Raw genomic sequence first — 27990 nt, forward strand, 5'->3', positions numbered from 1 at the left:
AAAGGCAGAAATTAAAAACCCACAACCTGTAGAAATGCATGGCTTAAGCAGATTTTGAATGAATGCAGCTGGTTTCACTGCTGTGTTTATGTTCTGCAGTTAGCCCTGCAGCAACAACACAGCAGTGTGTTGGCTTGTTGTAGTTGTCAGCTGACTTCATTTGCTTACATTTCCCTGCATATATAAAAAGCTCCTGGGCATTAAAGTACTGGATATTTGGTCAAAATGTTTCTTTGTTAGATTAAAAATGTTTTGACACTACATTCATTTTTATCAGTTAAACTTCTCAAAAGAAATACAAGTAACATACAAGTAAGTTTTCTAGTTATTATTAAAAAACACAACTGAATAAAAGAGCTTATATAACTGATCACCTAATATGACCTGGAGCTATTTATGTAGCAGAAAGGTGATGAATTGGTGGATTCATTCATTCATTCATTCATTTTCTGAACCGCTTATTCCAATTCAGGGTTGCGGGGAAGCTGGAGCCTATCCCAGCTGGCTTTGGGCGACAGGCAGGGTACACCCTGGACAGCTCGCCAGTCCATCGCAGGGCCTTGGTGGATTCAAAACCTTTTAAATAAGAAATGAATTCTCATTGGTGTTGTAGGTCCTGAAAAAATATCTCTATACTCCTAATTTCTTTCAGATTTAGTCTTTTTAGGGGATTATTGGAAAAAAAAAATTAATGCCAGGTTATAAACAGCGACGTATGATACTTTTCAGTCACATCACATCAGACTCATTTCATCATTATGAAATTAGGTCCTTTAAACCTGATTTCGCAGTATTAGCCAATCAGGCTGTCTTGCTCAACCTTCCTGCTTGAGCTTTCTGAAACAACACAAAGTCATGACTTTCCAGAGATCAGCTTCTTGTATATTGACGTTAACATCTGTTATTTTTCAGATCCATGAGACCATCGAGTCCATCAACCAGCTGAAGATCCAGAGGGACTTCATGCTCAGCTTCTCCAGAGATCCCAAGGGCTACATTCAGGACTGGCTCAAATCCCAAAGCCGAGACCTTAAGGTTCAGCTGTAATATTTCTGCATTCACACACATTGTTTTCATTCCTCCGGTAGCTTAGGGTCAAGTCTTTTGCACATGTGAGTGTTAGGTAAAGGCCGGAAACTACAACGCAGGAGGATCAGTCAGGATTTATACCAGTGAAATGATGTGCAGATAGAGAGGGGTGGTGTGATGCTTTCAAAAATTTTATACCCTTTATCACCCTTTTGAAGACACAAGTTACTACTTGGTGCCTTCATAAATTCTACATTGTACTTCATTCATGCATTCATTCATTCATTTTCTGAACCGCTTAATCCAATTCAGGGTCGCGGGGAAGCTGGAGCCTATCCCAGCTGGCTTTGGGCGACAGGCAGGGTACACCCTGAACAGCTCGCCAGTCCATTGCAGGGCTACATTGTACTTATTGCGTGTAAATATATTAAAAAAGGGGACCAAATAAAACCATCAAGGTTCTGCTAGCGCCCTCTAGAGGCTACATTTTGACACTTTTTGATCAGCTCATATTCTCAGTACCTGGTGTAAATTTCTGGCAAATGTGTATCTAACATAAATACGATTTATGTTTGACACCAAACGCTGACTGTACTTTTCACTGGTGGCAGTTAATGACAGACGTAGTGGGGAACCCTGAGGAAGAGAGGAGGGCGGCGTTTTACCACGAACCCTGGTCCCAGGAGGCCGTCAGCCGTTATTTCTACTGCAAGGTAAAGAAGCAGCGCCTCGGTGTCTTTAACAAACCCGCTGCCTCCTTCCTACCACACATGGTTTTACTTCTTCTCGTCTCCTCCCCACGACAGATCCAGCAGAGGAGACAGGAGCTGGAACAGGCTTTAGCGGTCCGCAACACCTAAGAAGAAGCACCTCCTGGATTTCTGCATCTGATTTCAGAGCGATGTGTGTCTGTATGTGTGTGTGCGTGTGTGTGGATGTGTGAGACCATCACTGAAGTGTAGTGAAATGTTAACTCTTGAAAAGTATTAACTAAACTAAAAGAAGTGTTCATTCAGTTTCTGATCAGTGTTTTTGACTTTAAACGAGGAGGTTTTCACACAACAGCCACCATGTGCGTATGAGAGCCGGAGCTTAATGTGTCCACTTCATGCGTCCCCCTTTGGACCATAAAGACTTCATTGTTAAAAATCTGTTGTTCGTCAGTTGCTCTGCTTTGTAAATATATCACAAGAAAAGGACAAATCTTCAACTATCTACTCACACACACCTGTTTCTGGACTCAAACGTTTCATGAAGTGGAACAGTGTTAATGTCAGTTTTCACATTGCTCCTCCGATGTGTTCACCAAGTCATCAATGATTTTTATTGTGTATTATGTGATTTGAAGTGTGAATGTGCATTGTTATCTGTTTAGAGTGTTTCTGCAAAGTTAATTAAGAACACCAGCAAAGCTGAGATTACAGTGTGGCACACTGACTGGCTGCAGAGGTGTAGATTTCCTTCATTGTCACTTTAAATCAGTAACAAAACCTCCAACGTGTCTCTTTCACCAGAAAACCAGACTTCTGAACTGAAGTACAACCACATTATCTGCTCTGTGTCTGTTCATAGTGGTGTTGAAATGAAGGAGAATACAAGTGTTAAAGATCATAACTGTCTTAATTGCAAAAAGAGAAAAAAAAACCCATTGCTCTACGTGTCAGGCCTCATCACTCATTGCCTCCTTTTTTGTGTTCAGAAGGTGTTACCAAAGGCTGCAACAAGAAAAAGAGAACATGAACACTGAAGTAGAAGCAACAAAGAACAGAGCTTAGAAAACATCTGATCAGTAATTTCTCCCAATAACCACTTAAGCTCTGGGTTTTGGGCTCTTTGTTCCATTTCTACTTTTTATTCATGTTCTTCACATAAAAAAAGACTTTTTTCCTTTGTAGAGATGTGAATGTAAATATCTCTTTGACACCTTTAAAGGGCCAGTTGTACAGTATACGACAGATGATCTGTGTGTTTGCTTTTTATTTGTTTTTGAGAGGAGATCCATGTTGCAGTACGACAGCTCCATGAGTTTTTAATTAGTAGAGCAGGAATGTCAGTGTTCCTCTGTGTGCTGTCTTGGCTTTGGGGTGGTTTATTTTAGGTCCATCCCTTGTCTGTCGTGGGAGCTGCAACAAAGTTGACCCCCCCGCCCCACCCTCACTTTCGTTCTCAGTAGCTGTAACACAATATAATCTGCACCAATGTCATTTTTTTAAATGACACTTGACTTGTATGTATATGTTGTACTGTCAGATGGAGATTTTTTTCCCAGCAGTTTCTAGATCGGAACCTTTTGGGGGTTTCTTTGCACTGTGCTGTAACTCTGTCGGGACTCTCTTCGTCATGGGTGAGCCCCCTTTTTATTATCGCAGCGTCCATGAAAAGTGATTTCACAATGACCTATGCATGCTCCATGATGGAAATGGATACATCTGATGAGACAGTATCTGTAAATATAAAAAAGCAGGCATAGCAGTGTGTGTGACGAGCGCAGGACTCAGCACATTTGTTGAAATGCCTTCTGGAAACTGTTTGCCAAAAATGACATGCTCAACCAGCAACTAAATGTAGATGTGATTTTTTTTTTTTTTTTTTTTTTTTTTTTAAGAGCTGTGTTTTTATTACAAAGTTATATTAACTGCACTCTGTAGAGGAGAAACAGTAGTCATATGTAGTATCTTGGTTGTGTGTCTGACCTGGGGTGATTTTTCTTTGAATGGCCGGGGCGTTCATATTGTTGTCACTGACTCATCAGCCCCCTCATGTGGAGGAAACTAGAGTTGCAACTCCTCAGCAATGAGCATCTTGGTAATCAGTTTTTCATTACTACCGTGTCTTCTGTTACTAAATCCTCACATATGTTGAAATGTTTGTCTAAATCTGTGCATGTGTTTCTGAAGAGTGGGAGCTGCTCTTTTTCTCTGTTTACACTGAGGGTCACCAATTGGAGATTATAGTATACACAATAATACTGTATATCTAAAAAAAGAAAAGAAAAAAGGGGTTCGGTGATTATGTCCTACAGATAACACAATAAAAGAAAGAAAAGGGAAAACAGCTGTGACACTGCAAGACAGCATGGATGTAAATAAAGAAGCGCTTGCCAAAGTTTGTAAATGCCATGATATCTGATGCCTCTTTTGTTCATCTTTGCGTGTAATTACTGTGTAGCAATGACTGATTTTATCTCTTGTCATGATTTGTCCTCTGCTGAAAAAAAATAATTACTTATTAAACTCGACATACACTTTATTAGGTACACCTGATCAATTATTTGTTAGCACAGCCAATCATATGACAGCTACTCCATGTACTTTTGTAAGTAAACACAGTCAAGACAACATTCAAATGAGAACATCTAATGTGGAAAAAGGGACAGTTAAGTGAGAGTTTCAACACACAATGTTCTCTTAGGCATTATGTTATGACCACAGTGTGCCATCTTTTGATGGCTACTTCCAGCAGGTTAATGCACTATCTCACAAAGTTAAGATAGCATCAAACTGGTTTCTTGAACATGACAGAACATAGCAAAGGTCACCAGTCACCAATAGATCATCTCTGGGATGTGGTTTAACAAGAGATTCTCATCATGAAGTCAATAGATCTGCAGCAACTGTGTTACATCGGCATGTCAACATTGAATCAAATCTTGTCATGTTTTTGCCACCCTGATCTCCTGGCGCTCATCATTGGTTACTCGATCCACCTGCTGGCTTCCTAATTGCCTCTGCTACCTCATTCAGTTCACCTGGTTTCCTTTTCTCTCACTGCCTACTTAAGCTCCCTCCAATCCCTCCTTTTCTGCCAGATAATAATCAGACCTATGTCTAGTTTTGTTCCAGCGGTCTACGGATTGATCCTCAGTTGCCGACCTTCTGCTTTATGCCCCTGGATTACCCTCCTTGCCTTGCCCTCGACGGACACCGCAACTTTTCGGATCTTCTGGTTACCGACCCTGCCTGTCTTTGGATCTCTGAGCCTTGTCGTTGCCTGGACGAGTATTTTGCCATCCTGTTTACCTCCCAGCTGTTGCCTGGTTTCTTCTGCAGACCACTCCCCTGGACTGATCTTCTGTTCATACTCCTCCACCAATAAACTGGTCATTTGTCCAGAACTCCCTGTGTGTGGCTGTATTAAGGATCCTCAGGGTAACTCATTACAAATCTCTTGAACAATGTTTCCAACACCTTGTTGAATCCATGCCTCCCAAGAATTACGTCAGTAGTGAAACAAAAGGACCAGTGCCAGAAGGACGTACGTAATAAAGTGACTGATGAGTCTGCAGTGCTAAAAGCTGCATAACGGTAATGTTTTACTTGACATTTCTTTAACAATAAATGAAATTAATTGTTGTAAAGAAGCCCATTGAATTCAGCACGTTTCTAAAGCAACTGCGTAGATGTCATAGTATGATTTAAATCCAGGTTAAAATCTCATTGAGCAATTTAGTGCTGAATTCAAAATCAATTCTCATTTTTTTCCATCTTTTCTTTTAATGTAAGAATGTGATTATTCCAACCATTTGTTCAACAATAGTATATGGTATGAAAAGCAACATAGAATTATTTACCTATTGTTTTGATCATAGATGGTAGATATGTAGTGTAGCCTAATATTGTAACACTCAGTCATATTAAGATTTTATGGACACTGTTGCTCAGTAAATCAGCAGTATTAAGAGAGTAGAGATTGGCAGACACTGCGATTTGGCCAAACTATGTCAATTATTTTAAGAGGCTAACAATTTTTATGTATTTCAAGGAAGAATTTGTCAAATACTGGAACCCACAAATAAGTAAGAAATATTATTTTTGTTGCTGTAAAAAAATACACATTACAAATTTAAAAGTTAAAAAATAATGTGGTTTAATAATGTAAACAATAAATGTTCCAATCTTTAAAATAAATAACATTTCTGTTCATTATAATGGTTGTATTCCACATAAATACATTTCCAGTTATTTCAACCTGAAATGAATCCTGTTGAATATAAAATATTAACTTTTTGGGGAAAGATTCTTTAAAAAAAAAAAAAAAAGGTCTTCTGGTCTTTTGTATACCCTTTCATTAAAGAAAAGACTGAATTTACAACAGTCACTCAAATAACTGAAGACTTAAAGGAACAATAACTAAAAATTTGCAAAAATATAATTTAGTAATATAAGACACTGTTTTTTCATTTAATTGAGTTGAAGGAAGAAAGACAAAAAAAAAAAAAAAAAAAAAATTGGTCCCGGACAATTCAGAGCACCTTTCTGTTGAACAGTGGGACAAAATATCTGTCAACAGGTGCAGAAGTCTGACTGAGATGAACAGAAAACACTTGACTGTAGTGGAAACATTAAAGGATTGATCAACAAAATTTTAGTTTATGAGTGAGGTAATATGTAAAAAATTATCTTATTTGTTTGCTTTTTAAAAAAAAAAAATTCTATTGAACCAGAATTAGAAAATAATGATTTTCATTCAAATTTTATTTATTACTTTAGTCAATTTCAGCTTATTTTACAGGCAGCTGTTTATTTCCTTCTTTAATGAAAGTGTATGAATAAATATGAGCACAACTGGATCAGGTGAGAGCTGGGATACACCTTGGATGGGTCTGTAGACCATAACAACCATGTATGTTCACACACACTGAAGGTCAGTTCAGTTTATCACCAGTCAATCTAACAGGCTGGTTTTGGACTGTGTGAGGAAGCCGGAGGGCCTGGAAACAACTTCCACATCCACGGGGCAGAACTCCAGTCAAACACTTGCAGTTACACCTTTTCTCCAGCCTGTGATAAACATCCTTAAATAAATGTTCACATATGAACCAGTCCTGAAATGTTAGACATGTTTCTGGAGTAATGATGCGTGAAACTTTCTGCAGACCTAGTCCAGTTGAGATTTAGATTAAAATAGTTTCTGTAATGCATGTTCTTCTTATTTAGTCCAATTTTATCCAATTAACTCAGTAACCTCAATAATTACCTGCTTACTAGATCCAAGTGCAGAGAAAAAATAAAGCGTTATGTCGCTACAGACATGCCTGCACTGGATTTTCCAAGCAGACTGTGTAAGTTGAGACGTAAAAATATTCTCATGGTTTTGTTTTACAACAGCTTCATGATTATTGCTATCAAACGACACTTTTATACAGATTCTGCAGGGCGGTAAGAGTTCTTCTACTGGTACAGGATTTCTGCTGCGAGCTGGGTGATCATAAAAATGGCTACGCAGGCCTGCACTAAAAGAACACTTATACTCTGCACCAGCATGTGTTGATTTTGAGCTCCAACTCATCAGCGGGTTACATTTTTTTGCATGAGCAAGCCGTTCTGCAGAGGTGGCAGACAGGCATTTTATTGTTCAGTGGAAGCAGGTGGAGCCCTTCCTTTCCACTGTGAATGGCAGCAGTGCTGTAACACAGATTGCAGCCCCGCTCCCACCTTAGAAAGAGTCTCTTTCACTTTACTGCTGCACTATTCTCTCGAGGAGCCCCCAAACTTCTACCATGGAGGCATCTATGGGGGGAGGGAGGTTAAGGCGCCTCAGTGCAATCTTCTCAACCCGTCAGTGAAGAGGGGCATTCAGTGTCGCTGTCAGTGTTAACCACCTACACTGGGACACACCTTGGCTACGTAAGCACAGCCCCCCTGCCCACCCCCTCTGGGCACTGGGTTCACTTCTCTCCCCATGGTCATATGTCTGCAGAACATGAAGCTGAAACTCAGAGAGGCCCGGGTAGGGGAGGAGATTTTCTGACTTAATATGAGGAGATTATTGAGGCAGGGTGGGCTGCTTTTCTGGGCGCTGCAGTACAACATTTAATGGAGTAATGGGGTAATGGAGATGCAGAACTCTGACTTTTATGCACCCCATCAAGACCAATCACAAATGTTTCTGCCATATTGATGGTTGTTCAGTTCAGCCAAGCAAATGACACCTCCAAGAATAAGTGATTAAGCATGCTGCAAAAAGATCCCACAGCTTCTAAACAGACTAAAACAAACACCATTACATACTCTGATTAGTATGAATAAAGAAACAACTCGGAGCATAAATATCTCTTTTTATTACCTCTTAAAAAAGAACATATCTTAAAGAAAAGGCAGCCGATGGCTCCAGCTTGTTCTCAGTATTATTTTTTCACCTCTTCGCAAAGGAAGACTTATGGCTCAAGTATTTTTAACATTTAATTAATAAAGGCCTTTGTTCATGTTACATCAGACAAATCTTAAAAATAGTGAATATAAATACTGTCACTCACCTTCTGTGAGAAAAACATCAATGGCAGGAATAAAAGTAACAGCTCCTCCTTATGTCTATTCAGGGAGTGACGCCTCCATGACTCATTACTCATCACTGTCTAGACATTACACACGTAAAGTTACGGATTCGTAAGTCAAAAGTTCTCGTACCAAGCAGGGAGATTGTTCAGCTGCGGGATGCAGATGAATCAGCACTAAGTGACATCTTTCTACCCTTTACCAGGGTAAGAATTTCAGTTTCTGGATCAAGTTTGAATTCACCTTTATGTGGTTAAGTACATTTCAGTCCAAGCAGTTTTTGAGGTTTCAGCACAACCAAAGCTCCACAGACTTATTCTCTATGTGCTGTTGGCCTGTTCCTGCTCAAACAGAGCCATAGCTAGATGCGAACGCGACCCCAGACTCTCCAGGTTGCTGAGGACGCACCGGTGGTAGATGTCCTCGCTGAACCGAGGGTTGCACGCTCGTCGAATGTACTTCTGAATCAGCGCGGGCTCCACTGCTCTGAAAACATGTAAGCCTGAGTAGCGTACAAAGATGTCATAAACGTCCATGCTTTCCAGGAGCTCCTCGTTGTCCAAAATGTCTGCGGCCATTTTGGTCCGGGCGCTCATGTAGTCCGCGTTATAAAAGCAAGCCTCGTCAAAGACGTGCCGGTCAAAGTGGCCGTCTCGCAGCGACTCGGAAGCAAACGAGGAGGAGGCGGAAGGCTGCTGGTCGCGGTAGATCACAGCGGGGTTGTACTCTTGGAAGTGGATGGGAAAGAAAACCTGCCAGCTGCTAATGGCATTCATTCTACAGCGGTTTAGGAAGTCGGCGTTGACCTCCGTCCAAACGCTTGCCAGGAAAAATAGAGTGTCTACGGGATGTTTCTTAGAGATGATGTCCATCAGCTTAACTTGTGAAGGCACCTCAGTCTTCACGCTAATCCATGGGATCTTAACGTCTCCGTAGCGTTTCTCCACTTCTCCAATCATAGCCTTTATGCCAGCGAACACGTCAGTCTGACTGACTCGCTGCGCATCGAAGGGATCGTATATGAAAAGGAAGGTCAATAAAACGTTATCATGGGTATCCAAGGTGTTCATCACATACATGTCAAGGAAGTTCCCAACATAGTCTTGGTCTTGAGCAGTGACAGGCAGGATGACCTGCACCCGCGTTGCCTCTGTCACATAAGGCATGGGAATAATTTCAACAGCACTAAGAGGTCGCAACAAGTTGACCCGCTTGGCAATGACCTGACTATGACCTTTCTGGGTGAAAGCCTCCAGGGCGAGGTCCAGTATGTACTCCATACCACGTGTGGGATCAAAGCGTCGGTAGCCGTTAAGTAGTCGCCGCTTGCGGAAGCGAAGCTGAGGCTGGTAGCGCTCATTCAGGCGCTCCACTGCAATCTCTAGTATTGCAGTGACATCAGCTCGGTCAGCCCCTCTCATCTCACATTTGGGGGAGCTGTCGATGCAGGAGTAAATATGCTCCTCTGTGAAGTAATCCCAGTTTATGACTTCAAAGCGGGTTTTGGGTTTGAAGGGAGGGTTGATTCCTATAGGCCACGTTACTCCAGCCTTACCCTCCGGTGTCAGGTCACTCAGGTTGCTGATCTGCATCTGATGAGCATACACACACACAGAAACAAAACTGATAAATATAAAAATCAAAGCCCAAAAGGAGCCTCATGTTATGTTTCAAGCCAAATGGATCAAGTAGTTGTATGCAACTTGTCTTCTCATACAGATCATGCTGATAACTACATGACAACTGAATTCATGTCCTGACAAAATACCCAACTCCTCATCTTTCTTGCTTTTATAAATATTCTATCAGAGCTGCAATATTATCATAAATATTTTATGTGTCAGGAGTTTTCGTGGGTGAGGTGGAAGTGAAAACAAATGGCATACTTTCAATCTGATTAGATATTAAACATGGATAAAACTGTATATCTAAGAGATGTTGAGAAAAAAAATGTGTTTCAAACCTGCAGCTGTTGAATCTGCTGGTAGGTCCATTCAAGCTCAATGTGGCTGAAGCGTCTGTGTAGCCGGTACATGAGATTGGGTTCTGATACAGGATGGACTGTAAAGGCGTTTTTAAACTGGATGCTGTCTTCACGCTCTGGATCTGCGTTTTTTCCAAGCTCAAAGTAACGGTATGTCATCTCCTGTGGGCCAAAGAATGTTTAGACAATGAAATTAAATATTAAGAAAGTGGATATTTTTCTCAATTAAGTATATAAAAAGGCACTGAGCCAGTGTTTTTGGTGCGTCTGTCTGTGCTGTTACCTGGTGCACTTCCACGCAACTCAGACCAAGGTAGTCAATAATGCAGCGGCCCAGCCACTCATCAGGTCTCACACTGAGGATGTCATTACGGCAGGTATCAAGATGAGGCTGCAGGCGGGCCAACAGACTACGGGACAGCAGGTAGCCGTAGCCCCCGTGACAGTAACGTGCTTTCTCCTCGCCTCCAATGAACTCCTCCGCCCTGCCCATGTAAAGGTCCTGGCCTGCACTGAGGTGGCCCACGAGCTCTGAAAGACGATCTGCCTGCATATAAGTATCATCCTGGGCTAACAGGAACCAGTCGTAGTCTGAGCCATAATGCTGATGTAAGTGGCGCACTGTTTCATACATGAGCCACACCGGTCGATCGTCACCATGGGCAACCACTGTCATCCCATGAGGCACCTTGGGGCTGCGTAGGCCCGTGAAGAAAAAGGTGCGGTGGAAGTGGTGGGCAACTGTGCGGTTCACAGCCACAGCAAGAGTGTTGAGGTTGGCCCGTGAGGTGAGTACACCCACCAGCAGTTTCTCTCTGATGCCCAACTCAGTGTGTATATATCGAGTTCTGGAGAACAGAAAAGCATTGGAAATAATGAGACCAACTAAAAACAAGCAGTGCAAATTTTAACTAGATTTTTATTCATGTTAAAGCAAACTAATAGTTACTGTCTTTTTTTTTAGATAGGTCGGTTTCATACCATAGATGAATAAAAGGATAGATATATTTAAAAAAGGGTCGGACTAGTCAAATACCCCATGCATCATGGATTGCCGCAATGGAGAGTTAAATATCAGACTTACAAATAGAGAAATCATTTATGTAAATCACCAGATTTCTAATTTTCTTCTGTATTAAAGAAAATCTGATCAGATATAGTAATGCATCTATAACAAATCTGGTACTGAATGTAACAAAGACTCAGTTGCTGCACTTTTTATTTTTTTACTGAAAGCTCTTTTTATATAAAAGTTGGTCTTTTAAACCCCCTAAAACAGTGACAAATCCCACCTTCTTTACCTTAGGACTTTCTTGTGTGGCTTGTTTGGGTCTTTGTGATATGGGACTATGCGTGGCTGGACGTCTTCATCTCCTGCTCCATCTCTGGTGTCTCTTAAGGCATCACCTCTGCCCAGAAAGAGCCTACCTTTGGCCAGCTCATCTCCACAAGGGTCATCCGTATCCCCTTGTGTCCACGACACCATTAAAAGGCTGAGGCTGCATCCCAGAGACAGTCCCAGGATCAGGGGTAAAGCAGGCCTGAACAGGGCCAGAAACGACGAGAGACGCATATTTGGCAGTTATGAGCTACACTGAATAAGGAAGAAGAAATGGCAGCGCTCGATGGGCCACAACTTCTTTCACAACTTAACGCATTTTCACATGTGATTTAGCAAAATGTCCAATGGAAATAGGTTTGCTTAAGTGCAAAGAAAGTTCCCTTTAACCACTTATTTCTCAATTCCATTTGACATTATACGTTTCTAACACATAAAGGGACTATTTCGATCTGAGCGTCAAGAACTACTCCAGCTTTTTATACTAATATGCTAATCGCATTATCTATAGCATTACTTAAGATGTATTTACTATGTAGCTACCGGTATGAACAAATTAGGTGCCTTAACAGAATGCATAAGTGGAGATATTCTCACATTATTGAAAACAGAATTGCCTCCCAACGACCTAAGATGGTTTGGTTAATCATTATACCGTGTAAGGTTACTCCGGGGATTTCATACCTTTGCAGCCAACTTTATGTTAATTAGCAGAAGTCATGTTGGCTAACGTTAACGCTAATAGCCACTTTCAAAGTCAGCTAACTAAGGTAGCTGGACGCTAAATGCAACATTGTGAAGTTGGCTGTTTGAGTCAACATTAATCTAATTAGGGATTTTAAAATAGAAGCAAATGGGCTCCGAAGTTTTGGTCGCCGCATCTAAAATTATATCCAATCCAATTTGTCGGGGGAGCAAGCATCAAAGAGCAAGCTAGCGAGCTAGCATCTTGTCCCTTGTTTTAATGCAGACACGACGATCCACCTCCACGAGCCCTGACAGGAAGGCAGAGATCCCATTTTTCGTCATTTATACAGGTAAAAACCCATCAAGCACAACCATAAATATGTCGTCCATTTTCGGCAGTTTCTTCCACTTCCTCAAAAAATTACTGCCACAGAGAGTGTAGCATCAGCGTCCGTCTCACGCCGTTTTCAGCTTTATCCTCCGTCCCTGACTAAACTGCAGCTGCATCACCTCTTATCAAACTGACCTGTGCTGCTCAGCGGTAACGTGACCATAGCTTTATACGAAACTTTAAAGGTCCAAGCCATAAATTATGTCATTGTAGCAAATAATCTTTTACACTCATTTTAATGTTTAAACCATTCTAATGTGTATTTGGTAGCCTTATGTATTTGGTTAAATATGGTATGATGACCATTCATCTATCACACTTAAGTGTTTTCATTGAAAAAATTATATATAAATGCATTTTTTAAAAACATTTTCTGTTTGGCTTTAGCAATTAATTACACATTCTTACTTTTTTTGCATTTTGTACGGAAGAGTATTCGGGCCACTGAATGAAAAAAAATTAATTCTGTGAAAAAAGTCAGAATTCTGACTTTTTTCCACAGAATTCTGACTTTAAAGTGGAACTATTATGTGCATTTCAGGCTAATTTATTTTTATTTCTGAGACCAGAAGGGCTGGGATTGATCAAGTTATTGTCACAAATCGCTTTATTTACTTCAGACTGACCCTTTCCATAGGCTGTCAGATCAGCCTGTGGGCAAAACGAGTGGATTGAGACTCTTCCGCATTACGCCCCGCCTCCCGCCACTGCACTACATCGGGAGCGTGCACCGCTACTGCTTTCGCCGTCATTGTAACATCTCATAAACAGACGTATTAGGCGAATATGAACTCAATAAAAAAAGGAAAAATACAATGTCAACACAAAGCATACAGCCCTACATGTTGGAACCTGAATCAGACCCTGAAAACGAAGTGGAAAACGGCAACCCACAGCAACGAATGCAGCAGGATGTCTCTCTTTGGTAAACTCACGAGCCACCGTTCGAATTAACTTTAGCCGACGTTTTCCACCCGCCTGATGTATTTGTACATGCCCTTGTTAACCAGTAGAAGGTAACCAATCAGCAAACCTTATCCCCCGGGACGTCACAAGGATTTCGAAGTAGCAAAAAACTCTCTAAAACGATGCGTTTTTCGTCGCCATGGAAACCAAACGGAGAGAGTGCTGGAACTCAAACTCAAAGTGAAACATGCGTTTAGGTAATAAAAAACAGTGCTGTTCACATGTCTGATGAGGATTCAACACTGTAACACTGTAGAAAGCTCAGAAAACTTGAAATACCATAATAGCACCCCTTTAATCTCAGAAGTTTTACCACAAGTTAAGACTGCAAGTTTAACGCCTGGGTTTTCATTAACTGTGTTCCAGTGCTTTAAGTGGAACAAAATAAGTGGTGGTACTCTCTTAATGACTTGCTGTCAGTTTGTCGTGCAAATATAGGACAAAAACATGGCTGATACTTATATGTAGATTTATAAATTGATCTGTAGATGAATAGTTTTGTAGCACAGAATTGACTAATTTAACAGTATATTACTATTACACTTTTCCTATGTTTTTCACAGCATTAGGCCTGGTCCATGCAACTTAGCAATATTATCTTATCTTTAATCTAGAAATAATCTTCCAAAACTCAAAATACTGACCAGCCATACACTTAGTTTGCAGCATCTGACCTTCATTGTCTGATGTAGTAAATGACTGTTAAGTAGTACTACTGTCATCACTCAACTCTGCTCCAGTTAGTACAATTACAGCCGTGATAGTTTTTTTTTCTCCACCTTTCCTCTCATTCAAAGCACGTCCACTTCAATGTAAATACAGAAGCGAGTGAACAATGTGACATGCGGTTGTGGGCTACAGCAAGCGTTGTACGTCTAAACAATACCCTTCTTTTGAGGTGAATTTTCTTTTTTTTTTTAAATATAAATAAAAATCAACAAATATACATTGTAATATGTGGTGAAGACGTAGGAGGGTATACTGATTGCTGAAGAAAGCCGGTAAAAGTCCAGGTATGGATCTGTAAAAAGAAAGTCCCGGTGTGCACTATACGCTATAAAAAGTAGTACCGGTACGCACTACGCTGTAAAAAAAAGTTCCGGTACACAAAGGGAAAAAATTAAAAAGTGCCAGTACTGCGTACCGCTGTGTACTATCCCACTGAAAGAACTGCTGTGTTCCCATTTCATTCTTTTGCAAAATGAAAGCAACATTTTTCAATTTTGACAAAAAACAATTGCGTTGTGCAGGTGTTTCCATTGAGCTGTGTATGGTGTGTAAGCCTCATTTCTGAATAGTCAGAATTGCTACTTATGCAACGTAGCCATGCAGCGTTATTTTGCGCTGCGTGGCTAATCAGAATTCTGACTTTAATCTCAGAATTCTGAGATTAATGTCAGAATTCTGAGAAAAAAAAGTCAGAATTCACAGATTTTTTTTTTTTATCCAGTGGCGCTAAAAGTCAGAATTCACAGAATTAACTATTTTTTTTATTCAGTGGCCCTAAAAGTCAGAATTCACAGAATTAATTATTTTTTTTATTCAGTGGCCCTAAAAGTCAGAATGCACAGAATTAATTTTTTTTTTTTTTTTTAATTCAGTGGCCTTAAAAGTCAAAATTCAAAGAATTTTTTAAAATTATTTTATTATTCAATGGCCCTAATACTCTGCCGTACATTTGACAGCAGCCAAGACGTAAAGACTCGTTTACTGCTGTCCATGAGAAGAGGCGGGTACTTGTATTGTCACCGCCCTTCTTGACCATATATGGTCCGTCTGGCGGTTCGGCGAGCGGCTACATCCACCCGGCAAAAAGTGGACACGAGACGTCGGTGTGCTCCGTAGACAAGCGGCTCAATATACAGGTAAGACCGGCGCTGTCGTTGTTTGACAACTACCACTTATATAGCTGTCTTATCCAGCGTACTAGTAAATCAAACACCGGCTAGAGAAACATTTGTTATCCGCCCTCACACGTTGTCGTTGTAAAGTTGGGCCTTGCCTCAAGTTAGCTTTAGCCAGCTGGGCCTGTCAGCTGAAGCTAACGTTATAGCTTAGCTAAAGCTCTAAAGTGCGAAGCGATTAGTCTTTGTATTTATTTTTACCATTTGATTCGTGTTTGTGACATTTTGTATTCATTGGCAAACACAACTCCGCACTGTCCTCGCCTTTTTCGCTGTTAAGAAATCCAAGTCTTCCAACAATGCTAGGGACTTGGCCGATTTGGACGATCTGTTCTTAAGAACATAGCATGAAATCAGGTGGCAATAGGAGTCCTCTAAAATTTTATTTTGATAGATATTGCCACCACGATGATTGTTTGTTAAATATATGTGGTTTTAACACGAGTCCTTTGAAATCTACCACACGTGAGTTTGATAATGGACGCAATGGGGAGCCGGCCGGCCGGCAAGCGTGCTCCGTGTTCTCCACTTTATGTAAGATTCATCACTCTGATTCATACTTTATAAGACCCGTACATCGCGTTTAGCTGAGCAATTTTGAAACTCACAATCTTCCAATGATTATTTTTTTCCCTTGGGAAACGTCAATGACTGAGTGTTTTGTCCTCTTTTCCGTGCCGTTTCATAGTTTCGCATAACCATGCCGTCAGACTTGGCTAAAAAGAAGGCAGCGAAGAAGAAGGAGGCTGCTAAAGCCCGCCAGCGCACCAAGAAACCCGAAGAAGTAAACGGAGAAAGTGAACCAGAAACGCAACGTGACGGAGCAGACAGCAATGGTGAGAGGAAACCCAGTTTTACCAGATCTCTAGTTTACTACTGGTACTGTACTTTTTATTTGAAGCGGGGCAAAATCTGTTCAATGGAAACATCCTGTTTTTAATAGGTGTTGCCAGTTTGACAAAGGAACTGGATGAGTTTGAGCTGCGGAAGACTGAGGCTCGGGCAGTGACAGGTGTTCTTGCCTCCCATCCCAACAGCACCGATGTTCACATCAGCAGCCTGTCACTTACTTTTCATGGTCAGGAGCTGCTGGCAGATACCAGTCTGGAACTCAACTCAGGCAGACGCTATGGCCTCATTGGCCTTAATGGCACAGGTAACTGACAATAAGTTGGTATATTAACATTTTTTTTAAGAGAGATCGTGCAATTAAACTTTCACAATGTTTGCTGTCAGTGACTACCTGCAGCTCATTTAACCCATCCAACAAAATGGGAGCTTTTGGTCTCAAATACAAAACATACGTATTCACTGTTCTTTTCATCTGTTAGGAAAATCCATGCTGCTGTCAGCCATTGGTCATCGTGAGGTTCCCATTCCGGAGCACATAGACATTTACCACTTGACCCGGGAGATGGCCCCCAGCGACAAGACAGCTCTGCAGTGTGTCATGGAAGTTGACGAACAGAGGATAATGCTGGAGAAGGAGGCAGAGAGACTTGCCCATGAAGATTGTGAGTTGCATTACAGTTAACTTTCATAAGCAGCATAGATGTTCCAAAACCATAAAAATCCTGCAGCTTGAATTCAGGAGCAAATGTCTAAAACCAAATACATGAAGTAGTGTTTCTGTGATGACAAGACTTTTTTCTCACTCCTGTTCAGCTGAGTGTGAGAAGCTGATGGAGCTATATGAGCGCCTGGAAGAGCTTGATGCAGACAAGGCCGAGATGCGAGCTTCTCGGATCCTCCACGGTTTGGGTTTCAGCACTGCTATGCAGAATAAGAAACTGAAGGACTTCAGTGGAGGATGGAGGATGCGTGTTGCTCTGGCCAGGTAAAGAGAAAAGGTCTTAGTTGTGTTGCATTTAGTAAAATAGTTAGCTGAAGCTTAAGTTTGACTTTGTTGCTGTTTTTCTTTTTAGAGCTCTGTTCATCAAACCCTTCATGCTGTTGCTGGATGAACCGACCAACCACTTGGACCTGGATGCTTGTGTGTGGCTGGAGGAGGAGCTCAAGTCGTAAGTTCACGCCTAACCTCAACTGTATAATGATCCAAACAGTTGTTAGATGCACACATCCTGATCTGCCTTATCTGAACATATCAGGTTCAAGCGAATCCTTGTGCTCATCTCCCACTCTCAAGACTTCCTGAATGGTGTGTGTACTAACATCATCCACCTGCATCAAAGAAAACTGAAATACTACACGGTAAGAGCTATGGGCTTAAACCACTTGAGATATGAAAACTATCAGAAACGCAAGCCGCCAGAAAGCCTATATCAGGAAGCTGCTTTACCATGTCCTGGAAGGCCTTCGAGAATATCTTGAATGAAATCTGCCATATTTAATTTCATAATGCTAAATGGGGAAACTAGAGGTGGGTTGTTACTAATTGTGTCTGTGTACTGTTGGATGACCATGCCAATCTAAATTTGTGAAGGGTAACTATGACCAGTATGTGAAGACCAGAGAGGAGCTGGAAGAGAACCAGATGAAGCGCTTCAACTGGGAGCAAGACCAAATAGCACACATGAAGGTACTGAATGAAATAATGAACTCTGCGTTCTTCTCAGAGCCATTTATACTTTACAAAATCTTTTGCATTACAACATAACTATAAGTCATCATAAAGATGATTTTATTATCATCACCTTATCAGTAATGTAAACATTGTCTTAATTAAAACTTGAGTTTCCATGTTGCTTATTTGTTCCTCTAGAATTATATAGCCAGGTTTGGCCACGGCTCTGCAAAGTTGGCACGGCAGGCACAAAGCAAAGAGAAGACGCTGCAGAAGATGGTGGCGTCAGGCTTGACTGAAAGAGTTGTGAATGACAAGGTACGTCATTATCCTGACTGGTTACTGAACTGGCAACAAACCAACTATTTTCTCCCAGTTTAATACATTTTTAGAAAGTGTTTAATGTATTATTTGTCTTCCTGATTCCTCCAGACTCTGTCATTTTATTTTCCTCCCTGTGGGAAGATTCCTCCTCCTGTTATCATGGTTCAGAATGTGAGCTTCAAGTACAGTGACAACACAGTGAGTATGATGAATATGTAGCATCTTTTTCTTGTAAAAGGAAAAAAATTCTTATGTTGTATCATTTGTGTCTTGAAGCCACACATATATAAAAATTTGGAGTTCGGTATCGACTTGGATACTAGGGTAGCTCTAGTGGGACCCAATGGAGCAGGGAAATCCACACTGCTGAAGCTGCTTATGGGAGAGGTTGGTGCAATATATTGATCCATCATTCAGCTGTAAGATTTCATTGTTTTTAGATTTGACTTGTATTTTCCCATTTTTGGTAGCTCCTCCCTACTGATGGCATGATCCGCAAACATTCTCACGTGAAGATTGGCAGATATCACCAGGTAAAGCTCTTATTCTCTTAAATGAGCTAGTTTCTGAACTAATGTCTTTCTGTCTGTCTGAATTATTTTTTCATTTTATTTTTTTTTAAAAATCTGCTTGTTACAGCATTTGACGGAGCAGCTGGAGCTTGATCTGTCTCCTTTGGAGTACATGATGAAGTGTTTCCCTGAGATCAAAGAAAAGGAAGAGATGAGGAAGATCATCGGTCGCTATGGCCTGACTGGAAAACAGCAGGTAAGAAAGGGATATTACTGTGTTTTGAGTTTCAATATTCATCATGTCTGAAATGGCTCCTGAAACTCCTTGTAGGTGAGTCCAATAAGGAACTTGTCAGATGGTCAGAAGTGCCGGGTATGTTTTGCCTGGCTGGCTTGGCAAAACCCTCACATGTTGTTTCTTGATGAGCCTACCAATCACCTGGACATCGAGACTATTGATGCACTAGCAGAAGCTGTCAACGAGTTTGAGGGTGGCATGATGCTTGTTAGTCACGACTTCAGACTAATACAACAGGTATGCACTTTTTTAAAAAAAATTTTTTTTATTTTTTTTAAATGATCACTTCAGTATTGTGATTGGAGATGACACTATAAAATCCACTTTTCTCACTCCAGGTAGCTCAGGAGATCTGGGTGTGTGAGAATCAAACCATCACAAAGTGGAGTAAGGACATCCTGGCATACAAGGAACATTTGAAATCCAAGATTGAAAAGCAGCAAGCGCATGATATCTAAGGCTGCATCACTGAGCCACGCCTGGAACCATTGCCAGGAAATGAACTAGAACAGAAAAATCTCTTATGCATCTTATTGGACTTGTCTCCTGTACATGTTGTACTGTATTTCTGTATCAGTTTGACAGTGCTGCATCATGATGATCCAAACCCTGCCCCCCTCACCTCAGGCTGCACTCTGATTGGCTGACTCACCTGAAGCGTCTCAGTGCATTTTGGAATGCATTCCACGCTGTCTTCATAGATTTCTTTTTCTCCAAATGTTCTGTTGATTTCCAACATGTATGCAGCAGCTTTTAGGTCATTTCAATATTTAAAAGTTGACTTTTTTTCCAGTGTAAGAAAAAAAACCAAAAGCAGTTCTGCCTTATTTAACAATGTAACGCAATAAAAGTTTGAATAAACAGAACATAAAAATGGCACACTTAAATTGAGAAGACTTTATTAACAGGAGCAATTTTTTTTATGGTGCTTGTATTCAAAAGTCCAAAGCTTTAAGGGAAAATAAACTTAACAAGTCTGTAAACAAGGATGAAAAACTAAATCATTTAAGTTTCTTTGGGTTCTGTCTCCTGAGCCTCATGGCTGCATAGGTCCCTTAATACATAACCACCGCTTTATAATTTGCCTACAAATGGCTAACCTGTCCAAACTACCAGAATTTCTTGACTTTGCAGCCTAAGATATCACTTTTAAAACAACAGGGCAGTGCATCACCAGGATGCAATTGAAAGAAATATTAACTTTAGATGAACTGACCATGTAAGCAGGCTTCAAAGTATAAATCAGACTCTCGTTTGACATTGAGTGGACCTGCAGTGTTTCCCATAAGATTTACCACATAACATTCTGTTTATAAAAAGCAAAAACTAAAAGATAAAGGGGAGGTTGTTCTTGTAAGATTTTGCCTTCACATTCCTCAAATAATCCTCTTTTGATAAACTAAGTTTCTATTCAGTTTCTAGCAATGTCTGTTAGTACTTAGTCTGCAAATACATGCTTTGTGGTACATCAACCTAAAAGCTAAAATGTCAGGTCTTCAAACCTGTAAGCCTGCACATAAAGCGGGAAAGCTGTGAAGTCTGTCAGTGCTCCATGGACAATTCACTGCAGTGCATACAGGAAAATACTAAAATTCTGCAAGCTCCTTGTAAACTTTTTGGAGGGAATAGTTGTTTAACATGAGGTTCCCATTTAACGTTCAACTTAACATGCGTGATTGTCAGATTAGTAGCTGCAATTAAAACAGTGCAAGTAGGAGTGTTACTGTTTCTGGGTTGTCCAGGTAGCAGCATATTTCATGGACGATAGCGGGTCAGAAGTAGTCAAAACCGTGCTCATTAGTATATCCTAACCAAACAAAGGTACTAAAGTTCACTGAGCTTCCCATTCCTCATCTGAGACTTCATCTGATGGAATGGTACGAGTATTACTGGCCCGAATGCTGCTAATGTTGGTCGAAGACAGGAGGCTAGCGATACCTATTAGACTCACACCAGTGCCATCCAGGTTCACCTGAGCAAGATGCATATGCTTCAGGTACTTCAGACCTGAGGAGAAAGTAAGAAAATGCTTAAAAAAATTTAAGTTTCTATGGCCGAATCAATAAAATGAAGACTTTACAAACTATAACTGTACCATGGTCTGTGATCCGGGTGCGACTGAGATTAAGTTTTAGAAGCTGAGGACAGTGGATCAGCCCCCGCCTCACTACCGTATCGCCCACCTGTGTGCTGGCTAGCCCCAACACCTAGAACACAGAACATGATAATGCATCCAAATCCCTGTTGTTTACTGTTTACCAGTCAAACAACAGGTTAATACACAGCAATGGGAAAATTCCATATTAAACTTCAGATGTGTAGCTTTTTAATATTACAATAAGGAAGTTTTGCTCCGAGCAAGCAGCAGATGAGCAAATATATAAAGTGAGATTACCTGAAGATGCGGCAGGCAGGTGATTAGATTGGCAACTCCTCGGCTGGTGATTGCTGTTCGATCCAAACAAAGCTCTTGTAGTTCCTGCAGACCACGCAGAGAGGCAAGCCCTGCATCTGTCACCTGAGTGTTGCTAAGCGACAGCTTTTTCAACCTGCACAAGGGTATACGCAAAACTCCTGTCAGTATCTTTGTCTTAATCAGAAAGAGCAGTTGGTCTGACTTCGGGGAGTTTGGCAACGACCTGGTCATGGTGGAGAGCTGGCCGACTCCCTTGTCGGTGACTTGGGTATAGTCTGTCAAGTCCAGCTCGGACAGCAGAGACAGCTTGCAGAGATATGAGAGGCCGCTGTCTGTCACAGTGTGGCGTCCGGGAAGGGTGAGATGAGTCAACTTTAGACCTAAAAAGAGAACAGGCGCTTTACAGATTAGCACAGTTTTTTAAATATCTTCTTTCCCTCCACTTGCCTGATAAATTCTTGACTTTTTATTTACAAACCTGAGATAATCTGGAGGGCGTGACTGCCATCTTGTACGGGGATTCCTCCTAAACTGAGGGAAGACAGAGCAGGGTGGGTAGCAAGGTTCTGCAGAGATGCCTCTGTCACACCTGTTCCATCCACACTGAGTGTCTGCAGACTAGACATCTCTGCCAGGGCAGTCACATCCTGAACCTAACACACAAAGACAATAAAATGACTAAAGTACATGCAACCTGCTCGTGACCCAACTTGAGCCAAAAGCTGTGCAAGGCGAGCAAACCTTGGTGTGTTTGATGCTGAGAAATCGCAGCTGTAGAACACAGGCAGAGAGGACAACAAGTGTGGCCTCAGTCACTCCTGTCTGGTTTAGACTGAGCTGAGAGAGGCAGGATGGAGCTGACTGAAGATATGGCACCATCCCAGCATCTGTCACTTTGGTCTGATCCAGGGACAGGAAACACAGACTCTTCAAACCTTGAGGATGGCAAAAGAATGAAATACGTAGGTTAATTGCTTGTTAAATATGTACAGAAAACAGCAAAAGATTGAGAATGTGTCAAAAACCTAACCTGTGATATACTGCAAACAGGAGTCCGTCAGTTTACTACAGGAAGCCAAGTTAAGATACTGGAGTTTAACCAAGTTGGAGAGGATTGACAGGCCGGAGTCTGGCAAAAAAAATAAAAAATAAATAAATACATAAATAAATAAATAAATCAAAAAATTAAACAGGAGCAACTAATTAAACATTTAAGAACAATTTAGTCAACAAAAGAAGCTGATACACACGCTTTACCTGTTATGAGAGGTGAGTTGACTAAACTTAGATGCTTCAGAGCTGTGAAGGCCCGTAACTGTCGCAGGAGCTCATTGGTGGAGTAAGGATAGCAGTTTAGGACAAACTTCTGCAATGGGCAGCCAAAAAAGAGCTCAAGGGTGCGTGGACGTAGCAGCCTCTCTCTGGACATGTGGTTGAGCAGAAGCTCTGCCAGCTCTGGGGTCAGGCATGCTAGACTGCTGCTGTACTGCATACTGGGAGCTGGGAGAGTTCAGACACAGGGATAAGAATCACTACAAGTAAAGAAAATCTGTTCACGACACATTTACTGGGAAGTTCTACAGTATTCTCCTCTGCAGGTTTCTCACCCGTCATGAGTTGGACAGTTGCACGGGCAGCCAAGGCACACAAGGATGGCACATTCGGTGTTCTGAAGGGTCTTTTAGGTGGTGATGGTTGTCCCTGGGAGGCACTGTGGTCTTCTTGCAGTGCAGCCCTTTGAAGACGCTCCACTGCTGCCAGTCCTGCAGCGACTGGTGCCCCAGGACCTCCTGACTCCTCAGGAGATGCAGCTTCCTCCTCTGGGGCCTCTCTAATACACAAAGATACAACTGTCTTACATACACACACACATCTTTTTTTTTAATGTATATTAGACAAAAGATTAGACTGGAAACACAACGCAGAGACCATCTACAAAAAGGACAGACTTTAATTCTTAAGGAAACTGAGATCCTTCAATGTTTGCACTGAAATGTTGCTTAATTTGTCAGTCTATTGTAGAAAGTGAACTTTCCTTTGCAGCATCAGTCGGGGCAGCAGCATCAGAGTCAGAGACTTTAAGAATCTGAACAAAGTGACCAAGAAGGTCAGTTCTTTGCTGGTGACACAAAACATCCAATGGCTGTTTAGTACCCGGACATTGTGGGAGGTGTCTATAGGGGTTTGGCTTGTCTCCGACATTTGCCAATAAATCCCATCAGATTGACATCTGGGGAGTTTGGAGGTAGGGTGAAGACCCCAGACTTCTCCTGTAGAGGAGTACTGTTGCCTTGAGAGCATGTATTTCTCATCCACACACAGAGCACATACTCTATGTATGTACTCTACATATAGAATTCAGCACTTTTTCACTATATTCACACACACTGACATATTCTGGACACTGTGGGGATCATTGCCATGGCAAAGAACACAAACAGTGGATGCAGCGGGTATCAAACTCGCTGTCTGGTCAGAAGATGACCACTGTACCAGTTGAACCACAGCGCTCAGAACAGTCATTCATTTAATATGTCAGTGCTTTAAAAGTCATTGCTTATCAAAAGATATCTCAATCAAATGCTGCTAGACTGATGGAGTTATTCTTTAGACAGGAGCTATGACATTTTAAACATTATTCAGAACTGTAAAATCAGTGATATTCATCAACTACAACTATAGATTTCATTTGCACTGTAAGCATACAGCATCTTGTAAATCACTGTTTAAACAAATGGAGCTCTTCCATACCTGAGTCGATTGCCCTGATCTGGCCAGTGGTGTCGGGGTTCAAACGCTCCTCGAATCCTGTTCTCCGGAAAGAAAGGCAGCCTGGGTATGCCTGTGAACATTTCACAAGTCATTGCCATGATCTACACAGATATCTCCAAGCTACAGAGCTGAAACTCACACAAGCAACACTAGTAGAACTATTTGTTTTTTTAAAAAAACAAAACAAAAAAAACCCAAACATTTTCACTGGAATTACAGTAGAAATGAAAAGCCACCTCTAATTAACATTTTTTAACTGTAGATCTTTGATTCTTCTTCACCTAGCCACAACTGTGAGAGCCCTTTTCGCTCTCTGAGCCGACACACATTTAGGATACCGTAAAAAAAAACAAAAACCCACATGCTCTGAAATACTTCTAATGATTGGCTGGCCGTCTGTATGCAGTCAGGGTACTCAGTTCACTGTGGTGGGGCTGACCCAGTGTACTGTATGTTCGAGAGAAGGTTTCATTCACCCACATGTTTCCTAATCCTAATCTCTCCTAAATATGAAACACATTTCTGGGGCAGTTGGTCTGATGTTCTCTATCCGAGAACAGTTATGCAACTCAGACTATAAAACAGAGGGAATACTGGTCCAGTGGCAAACACTGTCAGTGTACAGTAAGGTTTTCTACATGAAATATGAAGACACATGGAAATCATAAAAGTGGAGGCAAGGGGTGGGGGGAAATGTAGGTCAAAGGAGAAATGAAGTTTCTGCAGCCGTCCCAGACATACTGAGCAGTACCGTTAAGCATGTGTGGTAGTTCTTCCTCTCCTTCTTGTTCCTCACCGCCCTCTGCACCAGGATCCTCAGCACTGCCAGAAACCAGCCTCTGGCCTCGCCCTGTCAAAAACCAGGAATGTCATCCAGTGCCTCTGCAACAACTTAATTTACACATTTGTTTAAACAACTGAACCTAGAAAATGCAAACCTAGAGGAAGATTATTAGAGTTGTGATAAGTTCAAATGACTTTGCAAAGAAAGAGAACAATGAGAGATTCTTTGTCTTTTAAGATGAAGACTAAGATATAAGCAAGTGCACAAAAAATGTAAAATGAGCTGTTGCTGTGCAATGATCTTTATCTGCAAGAAAAATCCAACCTCAAAGTCCACAGCTTGTGTTGAAACAGAGTAAAGCAGTAAGGTTGACTTGGCATGATGGTTGGCAGGTGGCACGTATGAGCTTCAAAAGCTAAAAAAGGTGTGTTTAGTTGCTCATGAGGACAATATGCCCGGCAAAGTTTCCAGTTGTGTATTTTACTTTTCAGATGCTTATTCAACTCCTTACCACTTCACAAAAACACCACCTGCTTCAGGGCTGCATCTATTGTGCAGCCACTGCAGATGCTCAGTTCTGTTAAAATGGGTAGTGAAACGAACATGGTGACTTCCTACAGCGTGAAGTCCGCCTTTGGATCTGCTGTTGTTCTAATTCACATGTCTGATCGCTTTGCTCTCCTAGCAAACAGTATTTAAGGTAAGCACACTTTAACGTTCAAAGTTTCTCATTGTGGCAAATAACCAGAAAAACATCACCCTTCATAAATTATTAGAAATATGCAAGATTATTAACACTATATGTCAAAGTATATCTGATTAGGCCAGGTCATTGTCTTACCTGTTGGATCAACCACTGTCTGACCAGCTTAAATTTATGCAGATGTTTGAATATAGTATGAAGCAGGATTTGTGTGTTATAGCTAAAAGCTCAAGTTAATGTACCTGATAGGGGGGAATTCAAACACAAAATATTCTACAGCAGAAATAATTGCTCGTGTGTATTTACCCCAGAAATGAGAAGGTCCAGACAGTGCAGGACTAGCTCCAGGTATCCCAGCATAGTTCACTGCTTCCTCCCACAGATTGTTAGGTAATAGCGGTGGTACCACAGGGTCCGGCCCTTCTGCACCCTCTTGGATAGGTATACGTGGCTGAGGAGGCAAAACGCATGGGGATGGCTCATTCTGGACTGCTGAAGGGGGATCTTCTTGACTTGGTGGATCCTGAGGTGTCTCTGGGGGAGTTGTTTGAATACAAAGTGCAGCGTTAGGCGTGAGGCCCAGAGAGCGCAGCGAACACGCTAGCTCGGCCTCCCCAAAGCGTTTCCGTGGGAAACCCTGAAGGAGAGAAAAGGACGGCAGGGAGGGGTGACGTCCAGTGATGTGCTCCACAACGCTGCGTAGTGGGGCATCAGCTGAGAAGCGCTCACGCATGGACTCACCAGATGGCAGGCGAATCTGCAGCAACAAAGAAATCTCAAGTTTACACGACTGCAAACGGTTTATTTCTATCCGATCAAATGAAGGTCTTTCATAACCTCACCATGAGGGTGCAGTTGTTATCTACATTTGTCTGAATCTTTCCACCAAGTTTCTGCCCTTGACCAGAGGGAGGAGATGCGTCTGTACCGGCACTCGTCTGGAATTTCTCTTGTAAACTCCTCCGGTCTTCTGCAATTCGCTTTAAGACCATATCACGCTCCTTGTAGTATAAAATGCACAAGAGAAAATGTTCTTTTTAAAAATAACAGATCAGACACAAAACATTAAATGTTCTTTCTCTTTGAATGACCCTGCTGACCTGTTTCTTTTGTCTTTTCTCTGCTCTGGCTTCCTGAGCTACACGTTGTCTTTCTTTCTCTTCAAAGTCACTCTTGTCTTGTTTGATTCGTGACTCGACTGGAGGTGGATCAGGGGACTGGTTGCATGATTGTGACGGCCTCAAAACCAAAGAGGGGTATGCTGTTATAGACAGGAAATAAAGACGTTATTTTGCACTTTAAAACTATTCACTATTTAATGTACATGAATGTGTATTACCTTGACTGTCAGGGGATGTGTGTGAAGCAGAAGTGCTTGCAGCTTCTTTAGGAGGATTGAAAGCAGAAAAAGGCGTCTCAGCTGACTCAGATGACTGTTTAAGCAACGTGTGTCGTGGGTACTGACCCTGTAAGAGCCTGTCGACATTTAAGAGAGGAACACAAGTGATTAACAGAGTTATATGTTATAATAGCATGTAATGACTGCATTAAGAAGAGGTGTGGGAAAGCTCACCACTCAGCTGCCTCTGTCACTGAAAAATGCCCTGCCTGCACAGCCGCCTGGATCTGTTCTTCTGTAAAACCCATCTCACGAAGGGTGAGGAATAACTCCCCGATAGTCTGCATAGCAATATCAAAAGACTGGTCACATAACAGTTGTCGAAATAAATCAAAGACAAATATAAACAAGTTTGATTTTGGGTTCATGTTGTATGGCTAATAATTACTTCAAACTGCCTCAACAATGTAGACCAGGTTACTTCCAGTTTGACCTTTTTCCTTCCTATATTGTATCACTGTAAGAACATCCTCAGGTGTATTTAAATAGTATATACATTTTTATTTTTTTTTTTACAAATTAAAGATGATATGGGCTTAAAGTGCAGACAGACTTCTGGTTTTAAACATTAAAGTTATGGCTCATAAAAACACACAAACATGTGTAACATGTGTTGTCATGAGCATGAATGGCATGGCAAGGAACAGTAGTTTCTTGGTGAGTAACAACAGACAAAACAGAAAA

The 27990-nt window shown here is 41.4% G+C and overlaps 4 protein-coding genes across 7 annotated transcripts in view; 2 read left to right on the plus strand and 2 right to left on the minus strand.

The window, feature by feature from the left end:
* Positions 1-4146, plus strand: part of smarcd3b (SWI/SNF related BAF chromatin remodeling complex subunit D3b) — a 30734-nt gene extending 26588 nt beyond the window's left edge. For all 4 annotated transcript variants that reach the window (XM_079259395.1, XM_079259396.1, XM_079259397.1 and 1 more), the window contains 3 exons: positions 913-1035; positions 1641-1742; positions 1836-4146. In XM_079259395.1, coding sequence (XP_079115521.1) covers positions 913-1035; positions 1641-1742; positions 1836-1889 — 279 coding nt within the window. In that variant the 3' untranslated portion in view covers positions 1890-4146. The remainder of the gene's footprint in view (positions 1-912; positions 1036-1640; positions 1743-1835) is intronic.
* A 3934-nt stretch (positions 4147-8080) lies between these two features.
* Positions 8081-12803, minus strand: chpf2 (chondroitin polymerizing factor 2). Its single transcript, XM_079260235.1, has 4 exons — positions 11589-12803; positions 10571-11135; positions 10267-10449; positions 8081-9895 (listed from the first exon to the last, which is right to left on the minus strand). The coding sequence occupies exons 1-4, from the start codon at positions 11858-11860 to the stop codon at positions 8624-8626; spliced, it is 2292 nt and encodes a 763-aa protein (XP_079116361.1). The 5' UTR covers positions 11861-12803; the 3' UTR covers positions 8081-8623.
* A 2628-nt stretch (positions 12804-15431) lies between these two features.
* On the plus strand, positions 15432-20111 carry abcf2b (ATP-binding cassette, sub-family F (GCN20), member 2b). The gene is made up of 15 exons (XM_079260191.1): positions 15432-15535; positions 16263-16410; positions 16518-16730; positions 16906-17088; positions 17240-17411; positions 17500-17595; positions 17683-17785; positions 18018-18113; positions 18297-18416; positions 18531-18620; positions 18699-18809; positions 18893-18955; positions 19062-19190; positions 19266-19469; positions 19571-20111. Exons 2-15 carry the CDS (start codon positions 16275-16277, stop codon positions 19688-19690), a joined length of 1836 nt encoding a protein of 611 aa, XP_079116317.1. The 5' UTR covers positions 15432-15535; positions 16263-16274; the 3' UTR covers positions 19691-20111.
* A 110-nt stretch (positions 20112-20221) lies between these two features.
* The window catches only part of LOC306771120 (uncharacterized protein), an 8694-nt gene continuing 925 nt past the window's right edge, over positions 20222-27990 (minus strand). Inside the window, exons 2-17 of the mRNA XM_079260190.1 lie at positions 27481-27587; positions 27247-27383; positions 27008-27168; positions 26750-26908; positions 26214-26664; positions 25172-25270; positions 24400-24490; positions 23256-23479; positions 22906-23148; positions 22679-22777; positions 22390-22583; positions 22127-22301; positions 21872-22028; positions 21628-21781; positions 21328-21439; positions 20222-21239 (exon numbers count right to left, since the gene is read on the minus strand). Of these exons, the coding sequence (XP_079116316.1) occupies positions 21064-21239; positions 21328-21439; positions 21628-21781; positions 21872-22028; positions 22127-22301; positions 22390-22583; positions 22679-22777; positions 22906-23148; positions 23256-23479; positions 24400-24490; positions 25172-25270; positions 26214-26664; positions 26750-26908; positions 27008-27168; positions 27247-27383; positions 27481-27587 (2739 nt within the window). The 3' untranslated portion in view covers positions 20222-21063. The remainder of the gene's footprint in view (positions 21240-21327; positions 21440-21627; positions 21782-21871; positions 22029-22126; positions 22302-22389; positions 22584-22678; positions 22778-22905; positions 23149-23255; positions 23480-24399; positions 24491-25171; positions 25271-26213; positions 26665-26749; positions 26909-27007; positions 27169-27246; positions 27384-27480; positions 27588-27990) is intronic.

The sequence above is a fragment of the Telmatherina bonti genome (genome assembly GCF_933228915.1).
Source record: "Telmatherina bonti genome assembly, chromosome: 20".
In the NCBI taxonomy this organism is placed as follows: domain Eukaryota; kingdom Metazoa; phylum Chordata; class Actinopteri; order Atheriniformes; family Telmatherinidae; genus Telmatherina; species Telmatherina bonti.